General features: G+C 49.6%; 1 protein-coding gene and 1 pseudogene across 2 annotated transcripts in view; both read left to right on the forward strand.

Moving 5' to 3' along the window:
• ABAT (4-aminobutyrate aminotransferase) overlaps nt 1-25,589 on the forward strand; it is an 81,692-nt gene that overhangs the window by 43,602 nt on the left and 12,501 nt on the right. For both annotated transcript variants that reach the window (XM_045874925.3, XM_064592513.1), the window contains exons 2-6: nt 1,018-1,132; nt 11,513-11,610; nt 13,766-13,795; nt 15,080-15,197; nt 19,385-19,434. In XM_045874925.3, coding sequence (XP_045730881.1) covers nt 1,063-1,132; nt 11,513-11,610; nt 13,766-13,795; nt 15,080-15,197; nt 19,385-19,434 — 366 coding nt within the window. In that variant the 5' untranslated portion in view covers nt 1,018-1,062. The remainder of the gene's footprint in view (nt 1-1,017; nt 1,133-11,512; nt 11,611-13,765; nt 13,796-15,079; nt 15,198-19,384; nt 19,435-25,589) is intronic.
• On the forward strand, nt 2,549-7,180 carry LOC135364621 (zinc finger protein 106-like; annotated as a pseudogene).

Consider the following 25,589-nt stretch of genomic DNA (forward strand, 5'->3'; position numbering starts at 1 on the left):
TTCATAACAATAATGAATATTAATAGTGCCCTATGCAAAGAGCTTAGCACAGCGTGCAGCATGCAGAAAGGACTCAGGAAGCAGGGTCCAGAAGTTGAGACGTGAATGGCTCCATCATTGTTCTGAAATCCAGCACAATATAACCGAAAATACACACTCCAGATAACAAAGCAGGGATTTAGCAAGAAAACCCACAAACCAAAAGATGCAGGGGGAACACAATTGAATGGTGGCCTGGGGAGGGGGTGGGGGAGGTGATAAAAAGAAAACAAGGTGGGGGGGCTGTTGTTCCAGGCCCACAAAGCAATGGGCAACTGGCAGGTCTAGCCAGGGAGAGCAGGACTTGGGAGGGGTCTGGGGCACGGGAGCTGAGAACCCTCACTCCCTGGGTTCCAAAGCAAAGTTCCACATCCAGGGAACCCCCTCCATCTCCAGCAAACTTGAGAAGGTTGGTCACACTGGAAATATGCACCCCCCAAAACGGCCCACCAGGTACTGCATGGGGTCCTGGGATTCCCAGACAGTGCTGGGGACCAGTGTTCAGTGTGGGGACAGGGCAGCAGGGCTCCCAGCCTCTCGTGTTGTGCGGCCACTGCATCTGCTCTGAATCTTCCATATGAGCCCTCCCACCTCACAGATTGGGCTGGCTTGTCCCCTGTGGATGATGCACTGAGCTGGTCAGCTCGCCTGCAGAGGGATCTCAAGCCAGCTCTGTCCCCTTGCTCTGGTTTCCACTTAGAAAATGTGCACAGTGATCCTGCCTGGGGTGTGGTCAAGGTCAAATGAAAACACTTTTATTGAAGGAATCTCTACAACTAACATGGGTCTCAAACCCACGACCCAGAGATCAAGATTCACATGCTCCTCCAACTGAGCCAGCCAGGTGCCCCCGGCCTTCGGTTTTTAAAGTGTATCCCCAGTATGAAAGCAAAGTATGTGATGTCAGAAGAAACTACATGGGAAATGGCAGGGAAGTGTTCTTGGCTGGCCTGACTGTGCATTTCTGGTTTCTTCCAGGGTGGAAGCGTGTGAAGGGGGCCTCTGTTCCCGGAGGAGAGGATCATGGCCTTCATGTTGCTCAGCCGGCGGTTGGCCTGCACCTTCCAGCACAACTACAGCCTGCTCGCACCCAGTAAGCTGTGGAGGGGGGTCTTGGCAAGAACTGGTCCTGATGGGAAACACAATCCAGACTGGGGATTCTTGGACTGGGAGAGCCCTTGGGGGTTAAGGGGCTGGCCAGCCAGTATTTCTGGGGCTGTCTCCCCCTCACACACACTAAAACTGTCCCCATCACCCCCCTCCATCTCCCGTCTCAGCTGCGCACTCCTGTCCCCGAATGAACAGCTCTGTGGTGGACAGGAAGCTGATCCGGCCTGGAGCCACGTTGCTTGCCTGGAGTGGCAGCGCCAGCAGCCGGAAGGGTCCGGCCTGTCCTCACAGGGACTGTTGGGGAAAACACATAGCTGAGCTTGTGCCAAGAAAACAAGAAGGCTACAAGTATCCTTGTGATTGACCTAAAGGCCAAGTGGGCTTCCAGGGTACTGGATAGGAGGCGGCTACCCCCACCGCACTCTCCCTCGCCTGCACCCACCCACACCCAGCTGGCCTGCAGCACCGCCCACTCCGCGGCCATGTCTCTCCGTCTCTCCGGGGCTTCTGTTTCTCTCTGCCTCGCTGAGTGCAGGCAGCTCAGCCAGGCCAGCCTCATCAGCTTGCAGGATCCCGTGAGACCTCCTTCCCAGTGGCCCTACCGGAAGGCACACATGAATCCCATTTTGCAGGTGAGAAAGCTGAGCCTCAGAGAAGCAAAGTCAGTTTAGCTGCAAACACTGGGTTATCATCCCTCCCCCATGTGCTTCCCTGGGGCTCTGGGGGAAAGAGGGGCTAGTGGTAACCCCCTTAGGGGAACCCTACATCCCCCCCACCAAGCCTGTCTCAGTTCTCTCAGAGCCCCGTGCTTGTCATCGTTGTGTCCTTTTCTTATTGGTCTCGTCTGCCTTCTGAAGACAAAGTGCTGGCTGTGGCCTTGGTTCCCATGTAGAATGCAGGTGTTTATACCCTGGGTAGGATAAAGAGCAGGCGTGTTCTCTCTCCCGCAGGAGTATTAGCAGGTTTTGTTTTAAAATAAGCCTTTTAACTTGGGCTGATTTTACAAGTGCAGAGAAATTACTAAGCTAGTCCAGAGAGGTCCCCTGTGCCGCAATGTCCCCCACAGTTAAAATCTTACATCACTGGGATGCATTTGTCGAAAACTAAGAAGCTGGCCTTATATTTTACTGTTAACCAAACTCCAGACTTCTCTTTGGATTTTACCAGCCTTTCCCTTGACGCCTCTTTCTGGATCCCAGGATCCAGCCCCTGTTCCCCCAGCGCACCGCGTTGTCACGTCATCTCCTCTGGTCTGTGACAGTTCCTGCCTTCCCTTGTTCTTGACCTCCATAGCCTTGAGGAGTTAGGTTTTGAGGTTTTGTCTTGTTTTACGCAATTATAAGAGAAGCATATTAATGCTGACCCATTATTATGTTAAAAATAAACCGAAACCTGAGCAATGGTGCAGGTATGGGGTGCTCCAAGCAGGAGGGAGAGTCCTCCCTAGCTAGTACTATGGAGCACCTGCTGGGTGCCGAGCACTGGGCCAGGCGCTGAGGATACACCAGTGACGAGAGAGCGTGGCTCCGCCTTTGCAGGTCATTCTCACGGACAACGGAGCCTTCCCAAGGAGAAAACCAGGAAAGAGCATGGGTCAAGACTCCTACTACTGGGCCCCATTTCACCAAGTGAGCCTGACCAGTGGGCAGGATGTGAGCCTCCGTTTCTCTTCGGGGAAGTGGGGGTGGTACTGGTGTCCTCCCTGCTTTGCACATTTCTTGTCTCAGAAGGAACAGCTCATGTGAAAGCTCTTCGTTTATGCTTCCATTAGGCGGGGAGTGGCTTAACTCCCATTTTACAAGCATGGATATGGAGGCACGATGAAAAACCAAGACAGATGTGACTAAATCGGAGTTACCAGCTCTGCATTTTCTTGGCCAGAGCGGAATCTTTTTTTGGCACACTTGTGCCAGATGGAGAGAACCATACCGTGAGATTTTTTTTCTTTTCTTTTGGCCTATCACTTTGACATATCTAGTATGATAGATGATTGATAGATGGGTTGATTGATAGATACGAGGTTTTTTGTTTTTTTTTTTTAAAGATTTTATTTATTTATTTATTTGAGAGAGAGAGAATGAGAGACAGAGAGCATGAGAGGGTCATGGTCATGGTCACCCATCCAAGACAGAGGAGGGTCAGAGGGAGAAGCAGACTCCCTGCTGAGCAGGGAGCCCGATGCGGGACTCGATCCCGGGACTCCAGGATCATGACCCGAGCCGAAGGCAGTCGCTTAACCAACTGAGCCACCCAGGCGCCCCTAGATACGAGTTTTTTAATACTAAACCACAGTGTTGGCAAAGATTCAGGAATCTGTGCACTCCTACACTGCCGATGGGCAAGTAGCAATAAGGAAATCGTTGTAAAATGACAGCTAACCTTTAATCCATTTAGTCCCCTGGGAGAGGAAAGGGAGACTCAGAGAAATTATATCACTTTCCCAGAGCCTCAGCGCGAGCAAGTGGCTGAACCAGGCTTTGAACGGAGAGCCCGGCTGGTCCCAAAACTTGCAACCTTAACTGCTATATTAGTTATTTATTGCCTTGTGACAAATAGCCCCAAACTTAGCAGGTTAAAATAATGTTTTTTATTTAATATTTTATATAATTATTTATTTATTTCATGGTTCGTGTGGATTAGGAATCTGGGTTGGGGGGCAGCTTAGCTGGATGTTCTGGCTCCAGGTCTTTCACGAGGGTACAGCTGAGCTGTTAGCCAGGGCTGCAGTCTCACCGGAAGGCTCAACGTGGAAGCTGGGGGATCTGCTTCCAAGCTCACTCCCGTGGCTCTGGCTGGATTTGGGGCCACATGGACATCTCCACAGAGCAGCTCACAACATGGCACCTGCTTCCCCGGAGTGAGGGAGAGCAGGAGGGTGCTTCAGCCCTCACCACACCCACTGTGCTTAGGTGTTGGTGTGGTGTCTGCACCCATCAGATCACTGTGAAGCCATTAGACAAGGTGGCTCAGGGCTGAGACAGGGCTCCCAATGGCATTGCTTCATGCCCCTCCCCCCAAATCATTGATAATCTTATCCTGGCAAATGGAGTGCAGAGTCTGAGAGACTAGACAGCAAAGCGGTTACCTCTGGGTGGTGAAATTGTTGATATTTTTCTCCATGAGTGTGTTAAAAAAATCAGTGGCGTGCTGCCTTCCTGAGAACAGGAGAAAGGGCTGGAACTTTGCTACTCAGAGGCGACATAGTGCACAACTCTCCTCTGACCATACCATACCTATGATGCATTTGGCAAAAGACCTGAACAGCCCGGAGAGTTCCCTGCCCCCTTAGAGAACCAGCACGCCCAGAAGAGTGACGGAGAAGGAAGCCCTCTTCCGTCAAGTTCATCGTCAGCCCTGCGGTCTCCAGTTTGGCAGATGCAGACACAGACGGCAGCTGTGCCTCTGGCACTGAGCACAATGACAGCCGGTCTTAGAAATGGAGAGCCCCTGGGGGTGGATCGGCCTCTGGGTCCCCTTCACCCACGGGAGTCCTGTCCGAGCAGCCACATCCCCTGCTCTCCGAGTCTGCGGCAGTGTTCCTGCTCCAGACGCCTCTGTTCAGGTTAAAGGAGAACCCACGTCTCCCGAACAAGATGAGAATGCAAAAATGTGAGTGCCGTGTCACGAGGCTGTGGCTTGCAGTGCGTCCGAGGAATGACTGCGAGCTAACAGAGAGAACAGTGCCAATGGTCCAGCTTAGCCAGCCATCACCGCAACCTCGTCCTTCTCAGAGCTGATGGAAGCTTGCCAGGAGCTTAGCCGAGAACCAAGGATCTCCACAGAGCAAGGAAACACCAGGAAGAGAGGAGACGCATGCTCTTCGAAATCAACTGCCCCCCCGCCCCAAGCATAGGTGAAAAAGGTGAGGAGCCACCCAAAGGCAATAGTGGGTCTTCCAAGATTGTCATTTGCATCAGAAACCCCCCTTGGAGAAGGAGCCCCACCTCCAGTTGACCAGCCTGCACACAGGCGGAGTCCATTCCGACATCAGCTGGAACAAGGGGAAACGAGGAAAAAGAAACTCAGGAAGAAGAAGGCTCTGTGGGCTGCCCGTGTTCTTGAGAACAGTGACACTGGACAGGATGTATTTACTGTTCACCCTGCACGGGAAGTAAAAACAGGAAAGTCAACCAAAGTGGGGAGAGTTACAGCCTCCACGTGGGAAGGCAGCAGAAGTGGTCCAGAACAAGAGTGTCAGAGATGAGAAGTCCTAGGAACTCCTAAACCTCAGTTCCAGGCAGTGGCCATCGATTCTTCTGACTCTGGTTTCTCTTGAGAAACCAGTCAATCTGAAAAGGGTATTTGAGACTCCAGAGAGCAAAACTCATGAGAAACGCGTCGTTGTGGTTGTGATGAAGTTAGCCCTATGTAGGAATTGGCGCTTGCTGTAAGGATGGTGTCCCTGTGAGTGTGGCACATACTCAGACGGTGATCTCTTCTGTGAAGGGATCAAAGAACTCTTTACAAATATCCTCAGAGGGGCACCTAGGTGGCTCAGTGGTTAAGCGTCTGCCTTTGGCTCAGGTCATGATCCCAGGGTCCTGGGATCGAGCCCCGCATCGGGCTCCCTGCTCGGCGGGAAGCCTGCTTCTCCCTCTCCCACTCCCCCTGCTTGTGTTCCCTCTCTCGCTGTGTCTCTCTCTGTCAAATAAATAAATAAAATCTTTAAACACAAAACAAAACAAATATCCTCAGAGCCGGGAGATGAGGATGAGTCACAAAAGGCGCAGTGAGGGGCACCCAGCCTCAGTGAAGAATGCAATTCAGATACCTGAGAACTTACCTGTTCAGCAGAGAACACTGTCTGAGCTTCTAGCTGGTGAGTCGGAAGTGCGTGGTGTCTGTGAGGGCCGTACCCCCAAAGTGAGCTGCCCCCTGATGCTGGAACCTCTGGGGAGATGCCCTTTACACTAGCTCCAGTGGCCACATCATTGGCTGCTACGCATTCAGACGCGAGGGCGTGTGGAGCAACCACAGGGGAAGAGCCATAGTAGACAGCGAATCTTCTATGCAGGGCTGGCAAATGGCACTGTGGTCACCTTCATCAAGAACAATAAATGACTCGAGGTCTTTGAACACCATGGTCCTCAGGCTGGCAGCTGTCTCACCACAGCTGAGGAGGGTGCCCCCAAAGTGGCTCGTTATTGGGTCTCGTGCCTGGACCATGAGATGCACAGAAGGGACTCCTCCTCGGAGTCCTCCAGAGGGCCAGCAAACCATCCTTTGCATGAAGGTGGTGTATGACCTTGTGTTCAGTGACTCCAGCCCGGCTCAGTCAGCCTATGCCTACAGTATTCGTACTGGTGACCTCGCGTGGATCTGTGAAAGTCACAATCACACAGTGACTGTAGGAAAATCCTAGGAAAAATGATGGTGGCCTCGTGCCTGGAGAAGTTTGTGTCTGGGGGTCACAGACCCACAATCGATTGCAAGTTTATGGAGGACACAGAGACATGATTATGTGTATGACCACCCTTAAAAGTATGATTTATCCCGGCCGACGTGATGCCAGTATTCAGGCTGCAAGGCTAAATCCGATGCAGAATTACTGCTGTCAAAAGGTGGCACGGTTGGGCGCCTGGGTGGCTCAGTCGGTTGAGCGACTGCCTTCGGCTCAGGTCACGATCCTGGAGTCCTGGGATCGAGTCCCGCATCGGGCTCCCTGCTCGGCAGGGAGTCTGCTTCTCCCTCTGACCCTCCTCCCTCTCATGCTCTCTCTCTCCCTCTCATTCTCTCTTTCTCTCAAATAAATAAATAAAATCTTTAAAAAAAAAAAAAAGGTGGCACTGTTGCCCTCTGATATTTGGCGTTTGTAGATCATTCAACACATCTGCTCGCTGACCACATGGACCCAAACTTTCAAATCCTGAGATGTCGCTGGAAGAAGTGTGATGCTCTTTTCATGGCTAGGGAAGGATCCAAACAGGACACAGGATGACGTGCTGAGGATAACAGCAAAACTGATTCATGAAGTTTTTTGCCTCCCATCTTGGGAGGTCATTAGTTGAACTAATTTCACATCGGCCCCGAGCAGAGGCCGTGGTCTTCCCTTCCCCAGAGAAGCAGGGAGGAAGTGGTATCCAGCCAGGCGCACCCCAAACGCAAGTCTGGGCATCTCTATGGGATGATAGGTTACACTTGAAGTTCTTACTGGAGGTTTATCAGAATTAAACAGATTTTAAGGAATGATACTTCTCTGGGACAGCATGTAGTAATTTATGCTACTAGTATTCTCCAGATATTATAGATCTTAATTGGTTAAAAAAATAATAAGTAGGGTGGACACTTGGGGGGGAGGGAGGACAAGATTTTTTAAAGGAAAGCAGAGCATACAACTCCAATTGAACTTGACTTTGACTTTGGCCAGGCTCACATACAGAGACCTTGCTGTTTGGGAAACTGGCATTCGTTTATTACTCTCACTCTAAAGATCAAGAGAACAGTAAAAACATTTGATGGCTGTTTTTATAGTTTGGAATTAAACATTGACTCTGGATTGGCGAGGCCCCGAGGGTGGCAGGCATCGTCATCAGACCCAGAGGGCTGGGTGGACCACCCCCTCACCTTGCAGGGTCTCAGGTATTGAGGCACACGCCTGCCTCCTGGCTGTGCTGCTTCGTTCATGAATGAAAATGCTGGGTAGTTCAGTATTAATTCAAACTTTCTTTGCTTCTTTGTGCCTCTAGGAATTTGTCTTTGAAGGAAGTGAGTTGTTTTGCTGCAAATGTCTCATTTCAGAGCCCGGCACTAGATGAGATGAAAGATAGTCTCTGGGAAAGGAGAGGTCTGAAGGACAAATTCTCAGCTTAGCCGCTTACCAGCTATGTGACCTTGGGCAAACTAGTTGACCTTTCTGAGCTTCAGTGTCTTCACCTGTAACATGGGAATGATCATGACATCTACCTCCCAGGGGGTTGTGAGGCTTAAGTGAGACAGTCCATGGAAAGTGCTTGGGATGCTGTTGGGTATGCTCACCATGAACTCCTGATGAATGGACACCTCTGCTCGTGTGACCTGTTGTGAGAGATCCCAGGAAAGGAAATCTGGTTGTTTTCTCCTGTGGTTTATATACCATGATTATATACCATCATTAAAAGAATACTCGGGGGCACCTGGCTCAGTCTGTAGAGTGTGCGACTCTTGATCTCAGGGTCATGAGCTCAAGCCTACGTTGGGCGTGGAGCCCACCGTAAAAAAAAATACGCAAGAGAATATTTGTTGTGTTGGTATTTGGTTATTTTCCTCTACAAAAAGTCACGATTGAGATAGAAAAGCAAAAGCATCGGACCTGGGTTCAAATCCTGGCTCTGCAACTGACTTGCTATGTGGCCTTGGGAAAGTTGCTTAACCTCTCTGCTCCTCATCTATAACCTGAGAACCATCTCTCGAGAGGGTTGTGGATAAATAAAAACAGTAGATGGGAGTTCGCCTGGGTAGGGTCTGCCTAGCACACAGTGGGGGCTGAATCCGTGCTAGCTGCCCCATCATCCCGTGTTCGATAGCCCTGTTGCCAGCAAACTTACCAGGCTGTGGTTTTCAGGATCTCTGCCCAGAGGCCCTGGCCCTCTTTCGTCCACACCCACGAAGACTTGGCACATGGTAGGAACCGATGCAGCTCTTCATACAGACCTGTCCCTCAGCTTCCCCATCTCATACCCCATCCCTCCCTGATCCCTGGGGGATGGGTTCTCGCCCTCTCTCCACTCCCCTGCTGCCGTCTGCTCGCAGCCTTGGTGTCCTTTTACCAATAGCCCCACATGACCCCACTCGCGCCTGTCATTTCTCTCGAGACCCTTTCAGCTGCAGCTCCCACTGGGGATCTTCCAGCGCCAGCATTTCCACTTTCCAGATCCCAGGAAATCTGGCTGCTTCGGCATGGTGTCAAGACACTTTCTGGAGAAAGGAAGAGCGGACCTGTGTGTCCTCATTAGAGGACAGCTTGCAACTTTGAATTTTTCACTTTCCCTCTACTAGAAACAGTGGGACCCGCACCAGTTAAGAACTGTTTTTTATCCAAACGTGCATCCTTGTTTTATGCAGGTCTAGCTGGAATCAGTCTGGACCAGTAACGTTTAATGTAAAAAAGAAGTCATCGATATGTTCCACGACCTTTAATGCTCTGCTAATGGGACAAACTCTTTAGGGATTCCCTTTTCATTTTAAGATCAAACAGAAAACAATAAAAGCTGGCTGCTTCATGCCTTCAAATAAGAGTAGCACTGGATTTTAACTGGACTTCATGTTCAAAGGGCTATATTTTGTTACATAATTAATTTCAAAAACCCTCTTTGATATCCAGAGCAATTATGGAAAATTAAGAATGAATTTAAATATGTTTTCTAATATGGCTTTGTAGAGTTTGGCAAGCTGTGTGTGTGCGAGACAGAGAGAGGGAGGGAGGGAGAGACAAACAGAGCCTAGCATGTTCTTTGCTTCTCTGAGTTTGGGTTTTCTCTCCTATAAAATGGAAACAATACTGTACTCCTCAGGGTTGCATAAAGAGAAGTGAAATCATGTATACGACTTACATGTGATTCCCTAGTTTGATGCAACCCAAGTAAGAGGAACTAACATTTCCCATGTACCACTTACGTGCCAGGAAGATCAAAGATGAGCAGGGACATTAAAGGGATTTCTGGGGGTTACTGATGGTCTGTCACCCCACCCTTACCTTGGGTCCAGCACAGATGTCTTTCAGTCAGGGATCAAGGGTTCAGCACAGATGTCTTTCAGTCAGGGATCAAGACGTGGGGTTCAGGCTGCCCTTTATTTCCACCACATGCTGAGCTCAAAAGCCTTGTGGGTCTAGCCTGGGAACTCCTCTATGTACATTTATTACGATGCAGAAATGTGAAATGGATCTCAAGCAAGTAACTTGTGCCCCAAACTTTTTTTTAACAAAAAGCATCTATAAGTGGGGACCACCTGAAAATTAAAAGAGGTTTTTTTTTAAAGGTTTTATTTATTTATTTGAGAGAGAGAGTGGGGGGGGGCGGGGCAGAGAGAGAGGGAGAAGTAGGCTCCCTGCTCAGCAGGGAGCCTGATGCGGGACTCAATACCAGGACCCTGAGATTATGACCTGAGCTGAAGGCAGACACTTAACCGATTGAGCCACCCAGGCGCCCCGGGGACCCCCTGAATTTAGACATTTGATTATTCCTCCTAGGTGATTTTTGAATGCCACAACTAGGGGCACAACTCGGGGGGGCGGTGCTCCTGGCACCCGGTGGGTGGAGCCAGGGATGCAGATAAACATCCTCCAGTGCACAGGACAGCCCCACAACAGAGAGTTATCTGGCCTGAAATGCCAGTAGCACTAAGGGCTGAGGAACTCTGCTCTATAGAGACATTTGGATATAAGTTTGGGTATAAATTAAATTTTGGCAAAATTTGGATAATTTTTATAATCGGACCTTTCACATGGTAATACTATGGCCATCTTTCCATGTCCATAAAAGTTCAAAATTTCCAGGGGCTCCTGGGTGGCTCAGTTAGTTAAGTGTCCAACTCTTGATTTCAGCTCAGGTCCTGATCTCAGGGTTGTGAGATCGAGCTCCACATTGGGCTCCACGCCCAGCATGGAGTCTACATAAGATTCTCTCCTTCTGGGGCGCCTGGGTGGCTCAGATGGTTAAGCGTCTGCCTTCAGCTCAGGTCATGATCCCAGGGTCCTGGGATCGAGTCCCACATCGGGCTCCCTACTAGGCGGGGAGCCTGCTTCTTCCTCTGCCTCTGCCTCTCTCTCTCTCTCTCTCTCTCTCTCTGACTCTCATGAATAAATAAATAAAACATTAAAAAAAAAGTTACCTAATTTCTAAAAAAAAAAGATTCTCTCCTTCTCCCTCTGCCCCTCCACACTCGTGCTCTCTCCCTCTCTCTCAAAAAAAAAAATAATAATAATAAAAATGTCCATGTCCCTGAAATAGTGGAATATGCCATATTGTGTTTAACTGCCATCCATTGTTGGAAATTTAGGTTGTTTTCTTGTTGAAAGACAGTATTATTCTAAATATTTGTAACATACATTTTTGTGTACTGGTCCCATTATTTTCTTAGGATGAATCCTGAAATGAGATTGCTCAGTGGAAAGGAATAAGAAGGCATCATTAGCTGATACACCAGCAGAACATGAGCATACCTATTTGCCTACAACTTCACTAGCACTGGGCTTTCCCATTTGTTGGAATCTGCACTGTTTTTGTGGTGCCCAGGTCTGGCCAGACTCCATGTTCAGGGGTGGTCTGGCTAGGATGGGGTTGAGGTCCTGGCACTGTCTCTGTTGGGGACATTGGGCACCTGTTAGGGCAGAGTTCTCATTATACCTACTGTTACCAGGGATTCTCACCATCTTTGTCTACTACAGGCTCCAGACACATCAGTCAAGCCGCAGCCAAAGTCGACGTCGAATTTGATTATGACGGGCCCCTGATGAAGACTGAAGTCCCAGGGCCCAGATCTCGGGTGAGTTGAGCACACTTGAGCGGTGTTCTTAAGAATGGAGTGAAAGGAGTCCATGAGGCAAGAACACAGTGAAGCTTACGGACCTGCATTCTTAGCTGCTTTCAGAGAGCTTACCACTAGAGATCCAGGACATTAAACTAGGCCATTCTGCCGTGAAAAGTCAAAGACGCCTTCTCAGAGGAGATGTATCAATTGTCTGTTGTCACAGTAATGCTGTGTACAAATTACAGAACCTCAGTAGCATACAGATGACTTACACATCTGGGGTTAACTGGGAGTTAGCTAGGCAGCTCTGTTGGGCCCATCTACATGCCTGGGGGATGACTGACCACTGGTTGATCTAGGCTGAGCTTGTCTTAGTCACTGCAGTGACCTGGCTCTACTCCATGTGTCTCTCATCCTCCAGCCCCTAGGCTGGGCTCATCCTCATGGCAGTGGCAGAGAAGAGCACATAATGGGTCTCTTAAGGTCTAGGTTCCACATTGGTGTACCATCACTCCTACCTCATTCTGTTGGCCAAAGGAAGTCACATGGCTTGCTTTGAGTCCAGAGTGAAGGTCTGGGGCAGAACATCTGACCAAAGTGGAAGAAAATAGCAATGCTAGATGGCACAGGGCAGGGATAGCAAAGGCCCTTGATCTTGATCTTGACCTTGAAGGATAAAAAGGAAGAATTCACCAAAGGAGTGCATTATTCTTTTGTAGACAAGGGGAACGGTATGTGGAGAGGCATGCAGGGTGACAGGACATGGCATATGAGACACATTGGATAGCTCTGAATCCCTGGAATAGATGTTACTGTGTGAGATGGAAGAGGCACAAGATGAGTCTGATGAGGGAGGTTGGTGCCTCTCCTCAAAGATGCTACACAACGTGCATAGTATGCATTTCAGAAGGCTGACTAACCTTGGCTCTATGTTGTGATGTGCTATACTGTTTCTAATGTTTGCACCGAAAAAATAACAGTGTAAACCTTTTTAAAATACAAACTGGCTTTTTTCTTTGCAGATTTTGCAGATTTTATCTACAGTGCCACTTTTTTTACTGTCAGAAAATATCCCTTTTGTCACTGCAACTATTTTGCAAATCCAGAAATCTTTGTACTAATGCAAATGATTGTAGTTATTTTGATAGCATTTTACCAACGGAAGGAGGGACATTTTTTCATGTATATTTCTGTGGAGGAGGAGTGGATTTTAATTTCATAGTGGTGAAATACCTGGAATAATTTTTTTTATATTCTTGTCATTAGTATTAGTTTCTATTTTTATGTGGAAATATATAATTTTATGACACTAATTGCTAAAGTTGATTTTATGTTATATTATTTTTATAGATTAAATCTTTATAGTAGTAAAGCAACTAGTTCCCAGTTCCCAATTTATAATTCCCAGTTTCTTTTTTTTTTTTTAAAGATTTTATTTATTTATTTGAGACAGAGAGAATGAGAGAGAGAGAGCACATGAGAGGGGGGAGGGTCAGAGGGAGAAGCAGGCTCCCTACCGAGCAGGGAGCCCGATGTGGGACTCAATCCAGGGACTCCAGGATCATGACCTGAGCCGAAGGCAGTCGCTTAACCAACTGAGCCACCCAGGCGCCCTAATTCCCAGTTTCTATACAGACTTGTACATGTGGTTTTTGGAGTGTTCAGATTATAATTATAAATGGTTCTTTGATGAGCAAGTTTGTATTTCAGTTGATTTTATTTTTTCTAACGGTGCTAAAGCCTTTTTTCCCAAATGAAAAGGAACCAGGGTGCCTGGGTGGCTCAGTCCATTAAGCGTTCGACTCTTGAGCTCAGCTCAGGTCTTGATCTCAAGGTCACTGGGTGTGGAGCCTACTTAAAAAAAGCGGGGGGGGGGGGGAGACCTATGCTTTTATGAGCACTAAATAAATACCTTTAGCTTAAATATTTTATTTTATTGTTATCCTTTCAAGTTTCTAAATCTCTGTTACACTGGTAATGTAACTGGCAGGAATAGTTTCCTGCCAACTATTTATATTAAGCAATTTTTAAACAATTATAATATTGCTGACTAATTAACTATGAAGTTATTGGCATAAGGGTTGGGGGAAGCCCCAAGACTTGAAAGACCTGAAGTTTCTTTGGCAAGAGTATGTCCTTGCTATAATGCTTTTGCTCTTCTTGCCTGCAGGAGTTAATGAAACAGCTGAATATAATTCAGGTAAGTGAGGATGAGCTAGCATCCCCTCCACTACTTCTCTGTCATGACTTAACTGAGGGACACAAACATTTAGGCTGTGCCAGCTCTGTAAAAAAAATGCAACTGACTTTGTTCTAAACCTTTTTTCCCCCCTAATTTCCCTTATGATTTCTTTTTTGACTTATTTGTTATTTATGTGTTAGTTTCTACATTTTGGTGAACTTCCCAAATTTCTTTCTGTTACTGATTTCCAGTTTCATTCTGTTGTGGTTGGGAAACATATTTTGTGTGATTTCAACCCTTTTAAATTTACTGAGGCTTTTATATTGTCTATCCTGGAAAATGTTCCATGTACACTTGAGGAGAATGTGTGCTCTACGACTTTTGGGTGGAGTGTTCCATAAGTGTTTGTGGGACCTGTTGGTTTAGAGTGTTGTTCAAGTCTTATTTCCTTGTTAATCTTCTGCCTGTTTGTTTTATCCACTATTGAAAGCCAGCTATTAAAGCTGCCAGCTCTTCTAACTATATTTTCTTCACTTTTGCCCATTTTTGCTTCATGTATTTTGGGGCTCTGTTATCAGGTGCTTACATGTTTATAATTGTTATATCTTTTTAGTGGACTTCACCTCTAGAAACACTTTTGTTTAACACTGATTTTGTCTGATTAATATAAACCATTTCAGCTTTCCTAGGATTGCTCTAAGAATCATGTATCTTTTTCCATCCTTTTACTTTCAACCTATTTGTATTCTTGAACTGAAAGTATGTCTCATGTAGACAGCATATAGTTGCATCTTTTTATCCAATCTGACAGTTTCTGATTTTTGATTGGGTTGTTTAATGCACACACAGTTAATGTTCTCATTGTTATATTTATATCTTCCATTTTACTCTTTGTTCTCTATATGTCTCATATATTTTTGTTCCTCTTTTACTTTTTTTTGCATTAAGTGGATATCTTCTAGTGTGCTACTTTAATTTCTTTCATAATTACTATATATTTTTTAGTTTTCTTCATGGTTGCTCTAAGGCTTACCATCATCTTAACATCAGAATCTTCTTCAGATTTATTTCTGAACCTTTTGTTGTTGTGATATATAAAATACAGAAAAATTCATAAAATACAAATTTACAGCTTAGTAAACTATTATAAAGCAAACCATTCATGTAAGCACCCACAGATACCCTCTGTGTGACCATAGAATCGGCAGGATATGGTTTACTTCACCAGTTCAAGCTTCATCCCAAAAGACGAAGAATCTAGGGGATTGTGGCAACGCTGAATCAGTCTGTGTTTTCTCCAAGAATGCAGAGGCTGTGCACTTTTTCTGCAATTATGAAGAGAGCCGAGGCAATTACCTGGTCGATGTGGATGGCAACCGGATGTTGGACCTATACTCCCAGATTTCCTCTGTTCCCATAGGTAAGAGCTGGGATACCCACCCTCGTATGTACCTCCTCTCTGTTAGTTGTGGCAGTCCAGACTTTAGATGCTCCTTCCAGTACACACATCCCTGTGTGCTGCCAGACACTTCCTTCAAGGGCAGAGAAAAGGAGCAAGTAATTGGTAGAGGGTCTATTATAGGGACTTTATGTGCCTTCTCTTCTCTCATTGACTCTTCCTCGAAACCCCACAGGGTGAGTATGTATTAATGCCCCCATTTTGTAGATAGATAAGCAAAGCTCAGAGAGGTGACGTGGCTTGCAGAGGAAGCATGGCCGGGACATGAGCCCAGGTCTGTGGAACCCTAGCCTTTAATGTCAGCTGTCTTAGGTTAGGTGTCATAGAAGAGCCTGAGGCAGGGGTTCTGTGCAAGTTGCTTTTTAAGGGCATGCTCTCAGGAGACAGGGGAGAGAGGGAAGGGCTAAGAAGGATGAGGTCTCAGCCAGAGACTAGCCATGGCCTGATCCCACAGGGGGCTCTGGAGCATGACTTGCACCCCAGAGTTGGTCCCAGGCAGCGTCAAAGAGGCTGGCCTTTTTGTACCCCAGTGGCAGTCAGTCATTGCCTGTTAGGTGCCTGCAGGAAGGACACGGCTCATCTCTTGGGCAAAGGGGCTTCCATTCACCAAGGGCAGTTTTCCAGAAAAAGAGGCAGCTGGAGCTGTTACTGGCCCCCACACAGGCAGCTGGGAGAGGGGTGGCCTGCCCAGCCAAGGTGAGCAGTGGGGGCACCAGCAGCATGTGCCTCACCAGGCTTACCTCTGGCCCATACAGAGCCTGGCTTGCTGCTGGAGGAGGGCACAGCAGATGATGGGATGGATAGGGCTGACACAGACACGCAGGTCGCTGCTGCGCTCAATGGTCTATGGGGGCTAAGCGTCTCATCTGGTGAAGCCTGTCCCTTCATGCATGATGCCAGTCCCTATTTATTTCCCATTGAGATGCGATTAGACAGTAAGGTGACTGATTCTTTTTTAGAAGCCCGTCATTCAGACACACTTTGGCCTCTGAAGACATTTTGGGTTCTTTGATTTACACAACCCCGTCCGCATTCTCAGTTGGAGTGAAAGGGCCGGTTCTGGAGTTCTCAGGGTCAAATCCTAGCTCTACTATGTAACAGCCATGGGCTGCAGGCCCTTCTCTTCCCAGCTAACTCTACCATCCTTCTGACCCCAGCCCCTGCAGGCCTCCCTCAGTTCTCATCCCCAACCAGCCAACAAATGTATGGGGGCGTGAGAGATCAGGCCAGCAGAAGTTGAGAAAGCACAGGGAGTTCTGAAAGTTCTCCTCTGGCTGCCTTTCCTCCCCTATCTGTAGTCTTTGAGATGATTTTTTTCTAACAGGTAACTACTGAGAATTTGCCATAGGCCTGGCATATTGCTAAGCACCTTACACACTATCCCATTAGACCCCCACAACAGTCCTGTAACTGTAGGTCTTTTAACATCATCTCATCTCACCCATGGGGACCAGGTTTCAAGAGGTCACAGGGTTTGTCCAGTGTGTGCAGGGAGCCCAAGGAGTTGAACCAAAGGCCCTCTGCCTCCTAACTTACTGCTGTGATAGCAGCCTCACAGACAGCCTCACAGACAGCCTCACAGACAGCTGGCCTGCAGGGCAGGGTCCCATAGCGTTAGAAGCCCAGGCGTGGATTTCCTTGATCAGAAGGACGAGCTTTGCTCTCATCTCTTCCTCTGAAGTCAGTAAGAGGAACTGGCCTATCTACTGAGGCAGAGAAGTCATCAACACCCAGGCAGCCTGATAAAGAACCAGAGCTGAAAGACCTCTGGCTAAATACAATTGGAAAAAACCACAGAGTGCTCCTTCCTTGAGTAATGAGCACCCTGCAGCCTTGGGCCCAACATGCCCTCGAGCAGGGCGGGAGGGCAGGGAGGATGCTCACAGCTCTGAACCCTTGGACCCCCAGATCACCCCCAACACACACACCAGTCCACCCTCCTCGAAGCAGGCAGTGAAACCACAAGGCTCTTCAAGTCTGTTCACTCTTAGATGCTGCAGAGGAGAAACTCTCCCCAGGATAGCGCCAGGGCCTCACCACCCCTCTGAACTTGCTAGCCTCCTCTGGTGGAGCAGAATGGGCCTCAGGCCCAGAGCCTTGGGCAGACCTCTCACCTCAGTGATGCAAGTCCCCTTTCTGAGTAAGTTCATTTAAGGGTGCCTGGCTGGCTCAGCAGGTGGAGCATGTGACTCTCAATGTCAGGGTTGTAGGTTTAAGCCCTACATTGGGTGTAGAGATTACTTAAATAAATTTTTAAAAATAAAGGAAAAAAAAACAAAGTAAGTTTACTTAAACAAAAAATGAATTGGCTTAAAGAAAATAGGTACAAGGTATGCATGGTAAAAATTCTGATAGTTGGAGACCAGGAGTTTCCCTCCAAGATCTGTTTCCTGTTCCAAGATCCACTGGCTGGTCTCTCTGGTGTGACAGTTCTGGGCTCCTGCCCATGTCCCTGGATCTCCATGTCATTCACTCATTCAACTACTATCTACTGAGCGCGATACTTGGCCACTGCCTCGGAGGGGCTTCTTTTTTTTTTTTTCAACATCTAGTCTTTATATTTATTTTTTTTATTCTTATGTTAATCCCCATACATTACATCATTAGTTTTAGATGAAGTGTTCCATGATTCATTGTTTGTGCATAACACCCAGTGCTCCATGCAGAATGTGCCCTCCTCAATACCCACCACCAGGCTAACCCATCCTCCCACCCCCCTCCCCTCTAGAACCCTGTTTGTTTTTCAGAGTCCATCGTCTCTCATGCTTCGTCTACCCCTCCGATTTCCTCCCCTTCATTCTTCCCCTCCCGCTACCTTCTTCTTCTTCTTTTTTTTTTCTTAACATATATTGCATTATTTGTTTCAGAGGTACAGATCTGAGATTCAACAGTCTTGCACAATTCACAGCGCTTACCAGAGCACATACCCTCCCCAGTGTCTATCACCCAGTCACCCCATCCCTCCCACCCCACCCCCCACTCCAACAACCCTCAGTTTGATTCCTGCGATTAAGAATTCCTCATATCAGTGAGATCATATGATACATGTCTTTCTCTTTTTGACTTATTTCACTCAACATAATACCCTCCAGTTCCATCCACGTCGTTGCAAATGGCAAGATCTCATTCCTTTTGATGGCTGCATAATATTCCATTGTATATATATACCACATCTTCTTTATCCATTCATCTGTCGATGGACATCTTGGCTCTTTCCACAGTTTGGCTATTGTGGACATTGCTGCTATAAACATTGGGGTGCACATACCCTCGGAGGGGCTTCTGATCCGGTCTCCTGACCACCGTGCCCCCCACAGACTTGGCCTTCCCTCGGGAGTCATTGCCAAGATTGGGACCGATGAACAGAAACCGGAAGTTCAGGCCTTGAGCCCGGGACCCCCTGGCTCCGGTGCTGTGCAGCGTCCTGCCTCCTCTACGATAAAGGACTCCCCTGACTGAGCATGCGCTGTGCGCAGAGGGCTTTCTGTTCAGTACGGTCCCTGGTGGGTGTCAGGTTGCCTTCAAGCCTGGAGATACTGGAGCACATTGCTCATTTTACGGGTGTGTAGGGCGAATTCGTAGAAGACCAGTTGCAGAGTCAAAGGGTGTCCCAAGCCCTGTCGTGCAACCTCAGACTCAGTCTGGACAGTCGATGCAGTGGGACTCTGGATAGCAGCAAATGTACAAAGTGGGGGAGTGCAGGTCATGGGTTGCAGGCTGCACCATTCACTCGCTCAGTTACTGAGCAGATGTCTATTACGATTTGACCCGAGCAGTGGCCCTGGGGAGGAAGGTGAGGGCCACGTCTGCAGTTTGTCACAATGGCTTGGGGGACCACTTGCAGCCCTGGTCCTGAAGTGGGCCTTAACTTTGCATTCACTGCCTCGTCTGTGTGTCTAGCCCAGTAGGGCTCAGGATCAGCTAGAGAATTTGGGAAGATCTCTGACAGCATTCCAAGTGATCCTGAGTCCAGAGGTCTTAGAGGGCCCCAGGAATGGATCTTGTCTGCAAGGGATAACAAGGCCCCTTATGAAGGGAGCGGCAGGGTTGGAAGGGAAGGTGGGGTGCACCCGTGGGGAAGGGGCGAAGGGACCCTGGGCGCCATGTGGGCCTCTAACCAGGACTCTAACCGTGCCCTCTCTTCCCAGGCTACAGCCACCCTGCTCTCCTGAAGCTGATCCAACAGCCTCAAAACGCGGTGAGTCCCCACTTATGCGGTGTTCATGGTGATCCAGAGGATCATTGGGTAGCCTTTGGAAATAGCCCATTCATTCATTCATTCATTCATTCCACAAATATTTATGGAGCACATACTATTCGCTAGGAACTTGGAATGCCTTGGTGAGCAAAACCACAGAGCCACGCTCCCACAAAAGCATCGGATTATGTCCGTATCACGTGCTACAGAATGAGGCAAACAGTACTGTGTCGGCCTGAAACAATGATGGTGGCAATAGTGGTCAACATTTTTTTTTTAAAGATTTTATTTATTTATTTGAGAGAGAGAGAATGAGAGAGAGCACATGAGAGGGGGGAGGGTGAGAGGGAGAAGTAGACTCCCCGCCGAGCAGGGAGCCCGATGCAGGACTCGATCCCGGGACTCCAGGATCATGACCTGAGCCGAAGGCAGTCGCTCAACGAACTGAGCCACCCAGGCGCCCCAATAGTGGTCAACATTTATCGAGAGTGAAATGTATGCCAAACACTGCGTTCAGCACTTCACGAACTATAGAAATGATCCCTGAAAGTATAGTCTTTGCGTTCAGCACTTCACAGCTACAGTGTTGACAAGTCTGTGAGGCAGGGCCCATTGTCATCCCCATCCTACGATGAGGACACGGAGGCACAGAGAGGTTAAGTATTTGTCCAAGGTCACACAGCTGGAGGAGATCCTGGGAATAAAACCCATGGGGCCTGGGCTTGTCGGGGATTGAGTGGGCCAAGGGTCAGGGAAGTCTTCCGGGGAAGTGACTGAAGGAGAAGCAAGTGCCTCCAGGACCCCTGCAGGGAGAAGGGAGTGGGAGGGAGAGCAGCTGCGAGGATGAGGAGCAAAAGAGGACAGGTGGCCAGAGCCGAGCCAGGGACCTGACAGTGTGCAGACTTAGGGACCATGCAGACGGATGTCAGTCTCAGCACCGGTGATGGTTGGAGAGGTGGTTCTCTGCCGGGGAGCCGTCCTGGGCACCGTAGGACGTTCAGAGGCACTGCCGGCCTCCCAGACTCAATGCCAGGAGCATCCCCATCTTAAGTTGTGAGAACCGAACCTGCCTGCGGACATTGCCGCATGGGCCCTGGGCGGGTAGAGATGCCCCCCAGATGAGCACCCAGAGGGAGAGGGTCAGGAAGCCGTTGATCGGTCACACTGAACGTAACACACACAGAGACGCGCATCCCCCCCAAGCGCACTGCTCAGTGAACCGTCCCATATAACCCGGTGTTTCTCAGCTCTGCTTTCATTATTACTTCCTTAAGGAGCCTTTTTAGACGTTTATTTTCCTAATTGTTCCCGTCATGGTGCATTGTTAATGCCACCACATTTCCTATTGACGCCATGGCCAATTACCACCAGTTTTGAAGCTTACAACAACACCCATGTATTGTGGCACAGATTTCGTGGGCCAGGAGTCTGGTGGGCTCAGCTGAGCCCTCTGCGTAGGGTCTCACAGCTCTTAGCTGGAGGCTGTGGGGCAGAATCTGCTTGTGCACTCATTCAGGTCGTTGTACCTTATTCTCGTGGTTTCCCTATGGTCCCTCTGTCCTCAAGCCAGCCGTGGCCAGGCCAGTCCTCTCTCTGCCTGCCTTCTGTTTCTGCTCTTTCTTTTTTTTTTTTTTTAAGATTTTATTTATTTATTTGACAGAGAGAGACACAGCGAGAGAGGGAACACAAGCAGGGAAGTGGGAGAGGGAGAAGCAGGCTCCCTGCTGAGCAGGAGCCCGATGCGGGGCTCGATCCCAGGACCCTAGGATCATGACCTGAGCCGAAGGCAGATGCTTAACGACTGAGCCACCCAGGCGCCACTGTTTCTGCTCTTCATAGAGGGCTCACGTGGTTGCACTCAGCCTACCTGGAAAATCCAGAATAATCTCCCTATCTGAGCGGATCCAGAACCTTAATCTCTTCTGCAAAGTCCCTTTTAGCATGTCACGCCTTCCCGGTATGGGATGGCAAGAGGGTGTGGCATCTGCTTGGAGGCCGAGGTAGCGCCTGTAATACTCCTCTGCCATTGCTATACGTGTACCATGTAGACCGTGCTTTCCCCATCCCTGGGGGAAGAGGTTTCTCACCCCTGATGAGAATGCGTGAGTTGCACCTGGTCCCCACAGCACGCCCCCGCCCGGATGCCGTCCCCTTAGGTCTAAAGCACAGGTGCGTTTCTTCCATTCTGTCCAGCCACGTGCACAGAGTCGTGCGGTGCGTCTTTATTGTGCCTGGCTTGTTTCCCTCGAAGTCCGTCTGAGGGATTCATCCTCGTGTGTAGCCGTCGGCCATCAGCGCCCAGGGCTTTCTAGCCTTCCCCCGTGTGTGTTCACTGCAATGAAGGGACCCATCCTACTGCCACTGGACCGTTGGGTCATCCCCCTCGAAGACCGCTGGGGAATGTTGGAGCACGTGTGCTTTGGGGACCCCGTGCGTGCCTTGCTGCTGGCCGCCACTGGTGTGGCCATGCACACACGCAGGCAGCCGCAGCTCCTGCCAGCACCCCTTCCAATAGCAGCGTGGGAGTTCCAGTTGCTCCACGTCCTCACCCACACCCAGTGTCGCTGCGGGGCTTTCATTCTACTAAGTGACACAGCGAGTGTGACTCCTCAAGAGAGATCTAAGCCAGGCCAAGGCGGGGGGGCGGGGGGGAGGTGCATTGGGAACCGACTCCCCGGCTTGAAGTCCCATCCCTTTTTACCCGCAGAGTTGAAGGTAACAGGAAGGAACCACATGTGCCCCCTCAGAGATGGCTGTGCCCCGCAGGGAGGGGCTTCGGGACACGTCCGCCCCTGCTTGTTGCCAAGTTCAGGGGCTGCTGGAGTGGAAATGGGTGGCCCCCTGAAGGTGCCTGGTGAGCCCGTTTGGGAGGCTCCACGGGGATGTTTACATTCAAAGCCTGGCTTTGTTTCGAAACGTTGTGCAGATCCCAGATGCCTCAGCAGTTGGTGCTGAAAAAAATGTGTCAACAAACATGTCACACACATTTGCGGTGTCAGCTGCCTCCGGAGGCAGAATCATCCCCAAAAACACGTGATTTCAGGGGATGCCCTGCCCCCACCTGGCTCTGCCAGGAACCCGGGAGAGTCGGCTTCATCCTCCCTTCCTCCTGCCCACTTCTTGCCTCTCACCCCTCACCCTGTCGGGACCAGCCCTGGCCTTCACGTCCCCAGCAGCTCCTCTCCACCAGCCCCCACCCCAGCAGGCCCATGCTCACCTCCTCCGAGCTGTGCCTTGCGTGGAACTCTTTCCCGTACCCCCTGCCTCTGGGATGCCCCCCAGTGCCCCCACTTCAGATGCAAAGCCTTTGGTGGTCTGGCTCCTGCTTCTTTAGCCTTATTTCCTGACTTTTGTTCAATCATCAGTTATTGATTGAATCCCTGCTGCATGCTGGGCACTGTTCTGGGTGCTGGTGAGGTCCCGGTCTGCGTCAGTCTGGACCTCAGTCTGTGCTGACGCTATTATCCTGCAGAAGTCTGGGGTCGGCCAAGTGAAAGGAGCCCCCAGCAGTCTTAGAGAAGCGGTAGCTGCCATCAGCTCAGTAGGGCAGGGGCACCTGGGCCACCAGCTGGGGGACCACTGGCTGACATGCCAGGTCTTCCATCAAGGGCCGGTTCCTGCCAGGTTGTTGAAGTCCTACGGAGGGGCCAGTCAACCCTTTTGTACCCCAACCACATCACCCTTAAACTCCAACGTCATTACTTCATGTGGCTGCAGAAAACGAAGCCGTGGCCCCTGGATCCACTTTCTGGGTTCCAGTTCCAGTTTCTTATGTCACCAGGGCCGCTCATGACACCGCCCACCATTTGTAGCTTGGTCAGTGCAGAGTCATCTCCCATCCGCGACACCTGGGAGTGCTGAGTTGCTCAGCTCAGACACGTGCCTCCACTGTGACCCCCAGGCCTGTCCCCATGCGTGACTGCTCGGCTCGACTGAGCTGCTGCCCCATCACATGCTCGGCCCTCTCACCAGCCCCTTACAGGCACCAAGGGAGGAGTCCCCATTTGGGTGGATAAGGACTCTGAAGACCAGAGAGGTTTAGCCTGTGCCCCAGGTTGCACAGCCACTGAAACCCAAGCCCATTCTTTTCACACTGCACTTTACGACTGCTGAGTCTGACAGCAAGGGTTCTAGAAACCTGTCCTCATTTGATTCTGCTACCCAATGTCCCAGATAATCTTCTGTTCTTAATGTCATGCTTTGTTGAACAAGAACACCACCCCCACATCCTCCCTGGTCCCAGATAGGCAGTCAACCTGCCAGCCAGCATGGCCGTCCCCTCCGTGAGCTGCTCCCCCCAACCAGCGATGGCGCTCCCCCAACCCTGATCTCACAATGTGCTTGATTTCTTAGGAGCCCCACCAACAGCTCAGAGCTAAAAGGAAATGCCCCTACAAGCCAGCCAACGTCTCTGGGTTGCACCATGCAAACTCGTATCCTGCATTAACATTTTTGGGTGGAGGCTGCCTGCAGTGTCTGGCAAAGGATGGAATCTGAAGTCGGCAAGCCTGATTGGAGTCGTGCTTCTGCCCCTCCCGGTCTGTGTGACTTGCGGCAGGTTGCTTGACCTCTCTGGTCCTCAGTTTTCCCAGCACTACAGTAAGGAGGGTTAATGTCCCCAGCTACTTACCCTAGACTCACCCAGGTGGTTACAAAGCAGAAAAAATAACAGAGTATGAATCTAGCAGTCCAAGCCGAATTCCAAAGCCACCAGGAGGCCTCCCTCTGCAGTGATGGCACAATTTGGATTTGCGCTGAGATTATGGCACTGATGAGAGAGGAACCAGAGCAGTCCCCAGGCCCGGTCATTCCCCCTGCTTTTAACTAGGTGATGCAAATGCAGACTAGCTTCAGATGTACCGACGAGGTGGAGACAGTTCCCACCTGCCTTTCACCAAGTTCGCCCACTGCCAACACCTCCCTCCCCACAGCGCCACGTCAAAACTAAGGAATTAAACACGGGCACGTTATGGAGTGCAGACCTCGTTCAGATTCCCCCGCTTTCCCCAATGTCTGTTTTTTGCTTCCAGGATCTAGTCCGGGATGCCACATTACACTTGGCCCAATCGCTTTTTAAAACCCAAATCCACCTCCTGGCAACCTCGTTGTTTACCCATTGTGTAGACCCTCCCTGGGCCCTTCCCGACCCGGGCCTGGGGCACTCTGGACCTCCAGGGGAAGAGGGCTCTAGTCTTATTCCATCTGAGCACACAGCCTCACCCTGCGTGGACGAGATTCCTCCCATGGTCGGCGTCTTTCCAGAATTAGATGTTCTCCTTTATCCTCACTCTAAAGCAGATCTCTGCAGACCAGCCTTTGGGGAGATTTGGGACCCTCGGCCGGGCGTGTGCCTCCAATGCTGTCACTTCAGCAGCTAGGAGCACGCCTGTGTTTTCAAGCCATCAGGCAGGGAGGGGCTGGTTTTCTTCAAGAAGGCGGCTCCCTGAGTGTGGGACTGTTCCTTAGGCCAGAGGTTGTTTTAAGAGAATTTAAAAATCCAGACACAGCACAATTCAGCACCCAGACATTCCCCCAGCCCATGTGTAGTCCGTCCCACCCCAGACCCCGGTAACCGTGCACTGCTGTGTGTCCCTCTAGTTTTGCCTTTTCCAGAATGTCCTATGAAGGGGACCATGCAGTGTGTACCTCTCTGATTCTGGGTTCTTTCGCTCAGCATGGTGACTTTGAGATTCTTCCGTGTCCCTTCATGTTAGCGCGTGTGTCGGTAGATGGTTCCTTCTATTGCTGAGTGGTTTTCCGTGGCATGCAGGTATCACTTCACTTACCCTTCCCCCGGTGGAGGGACGTGTGAGTTGTTGCCAGGTTTTGGCAAATAAAAATAAAAGCCACCGAACACATACACATATACTCACGTCCTTGTGTGGACGTGTGCTTTCATTTCCCTTAGGTAAATATCTAGAAGAAGAATTGCCCATTGACAGGGTGTATGTGTGTTCAACATTGTGAGAAATGGCCACGCCGCTTCCCAAAGTGACTGTACCAGTCTTCGTTCTCACCAGCCGTGAACGAGGGTCCTAGTGGCTCTGCACCCTCGCCCAGTACTTGCTAGTGTCCACTCTGTTTTTTAGCCACTATGATGGGTGGGTTTTAAAAATCATAATTATAGTTTCATTATAAAAATATAATTATAAAAT

Source organism: Mirounga angustirostris, unplaced genomic scaffold (genome assembly GCF_029215605.1).
Source record: "Mirounga angustirostris isolate CCGP_5_RB_7025 unplaced genomic scaffold, mMirAng1.0.hap1 SCAF_5, whole genome shotgun sequence".
Classification (NCBI taxonomy): domain Eukaryota; kingdom Metazoa; phylum Chordata; class Mammalia; order Carnivora; family Phocidae; genus Mirounga; species Mirounga angustirostris.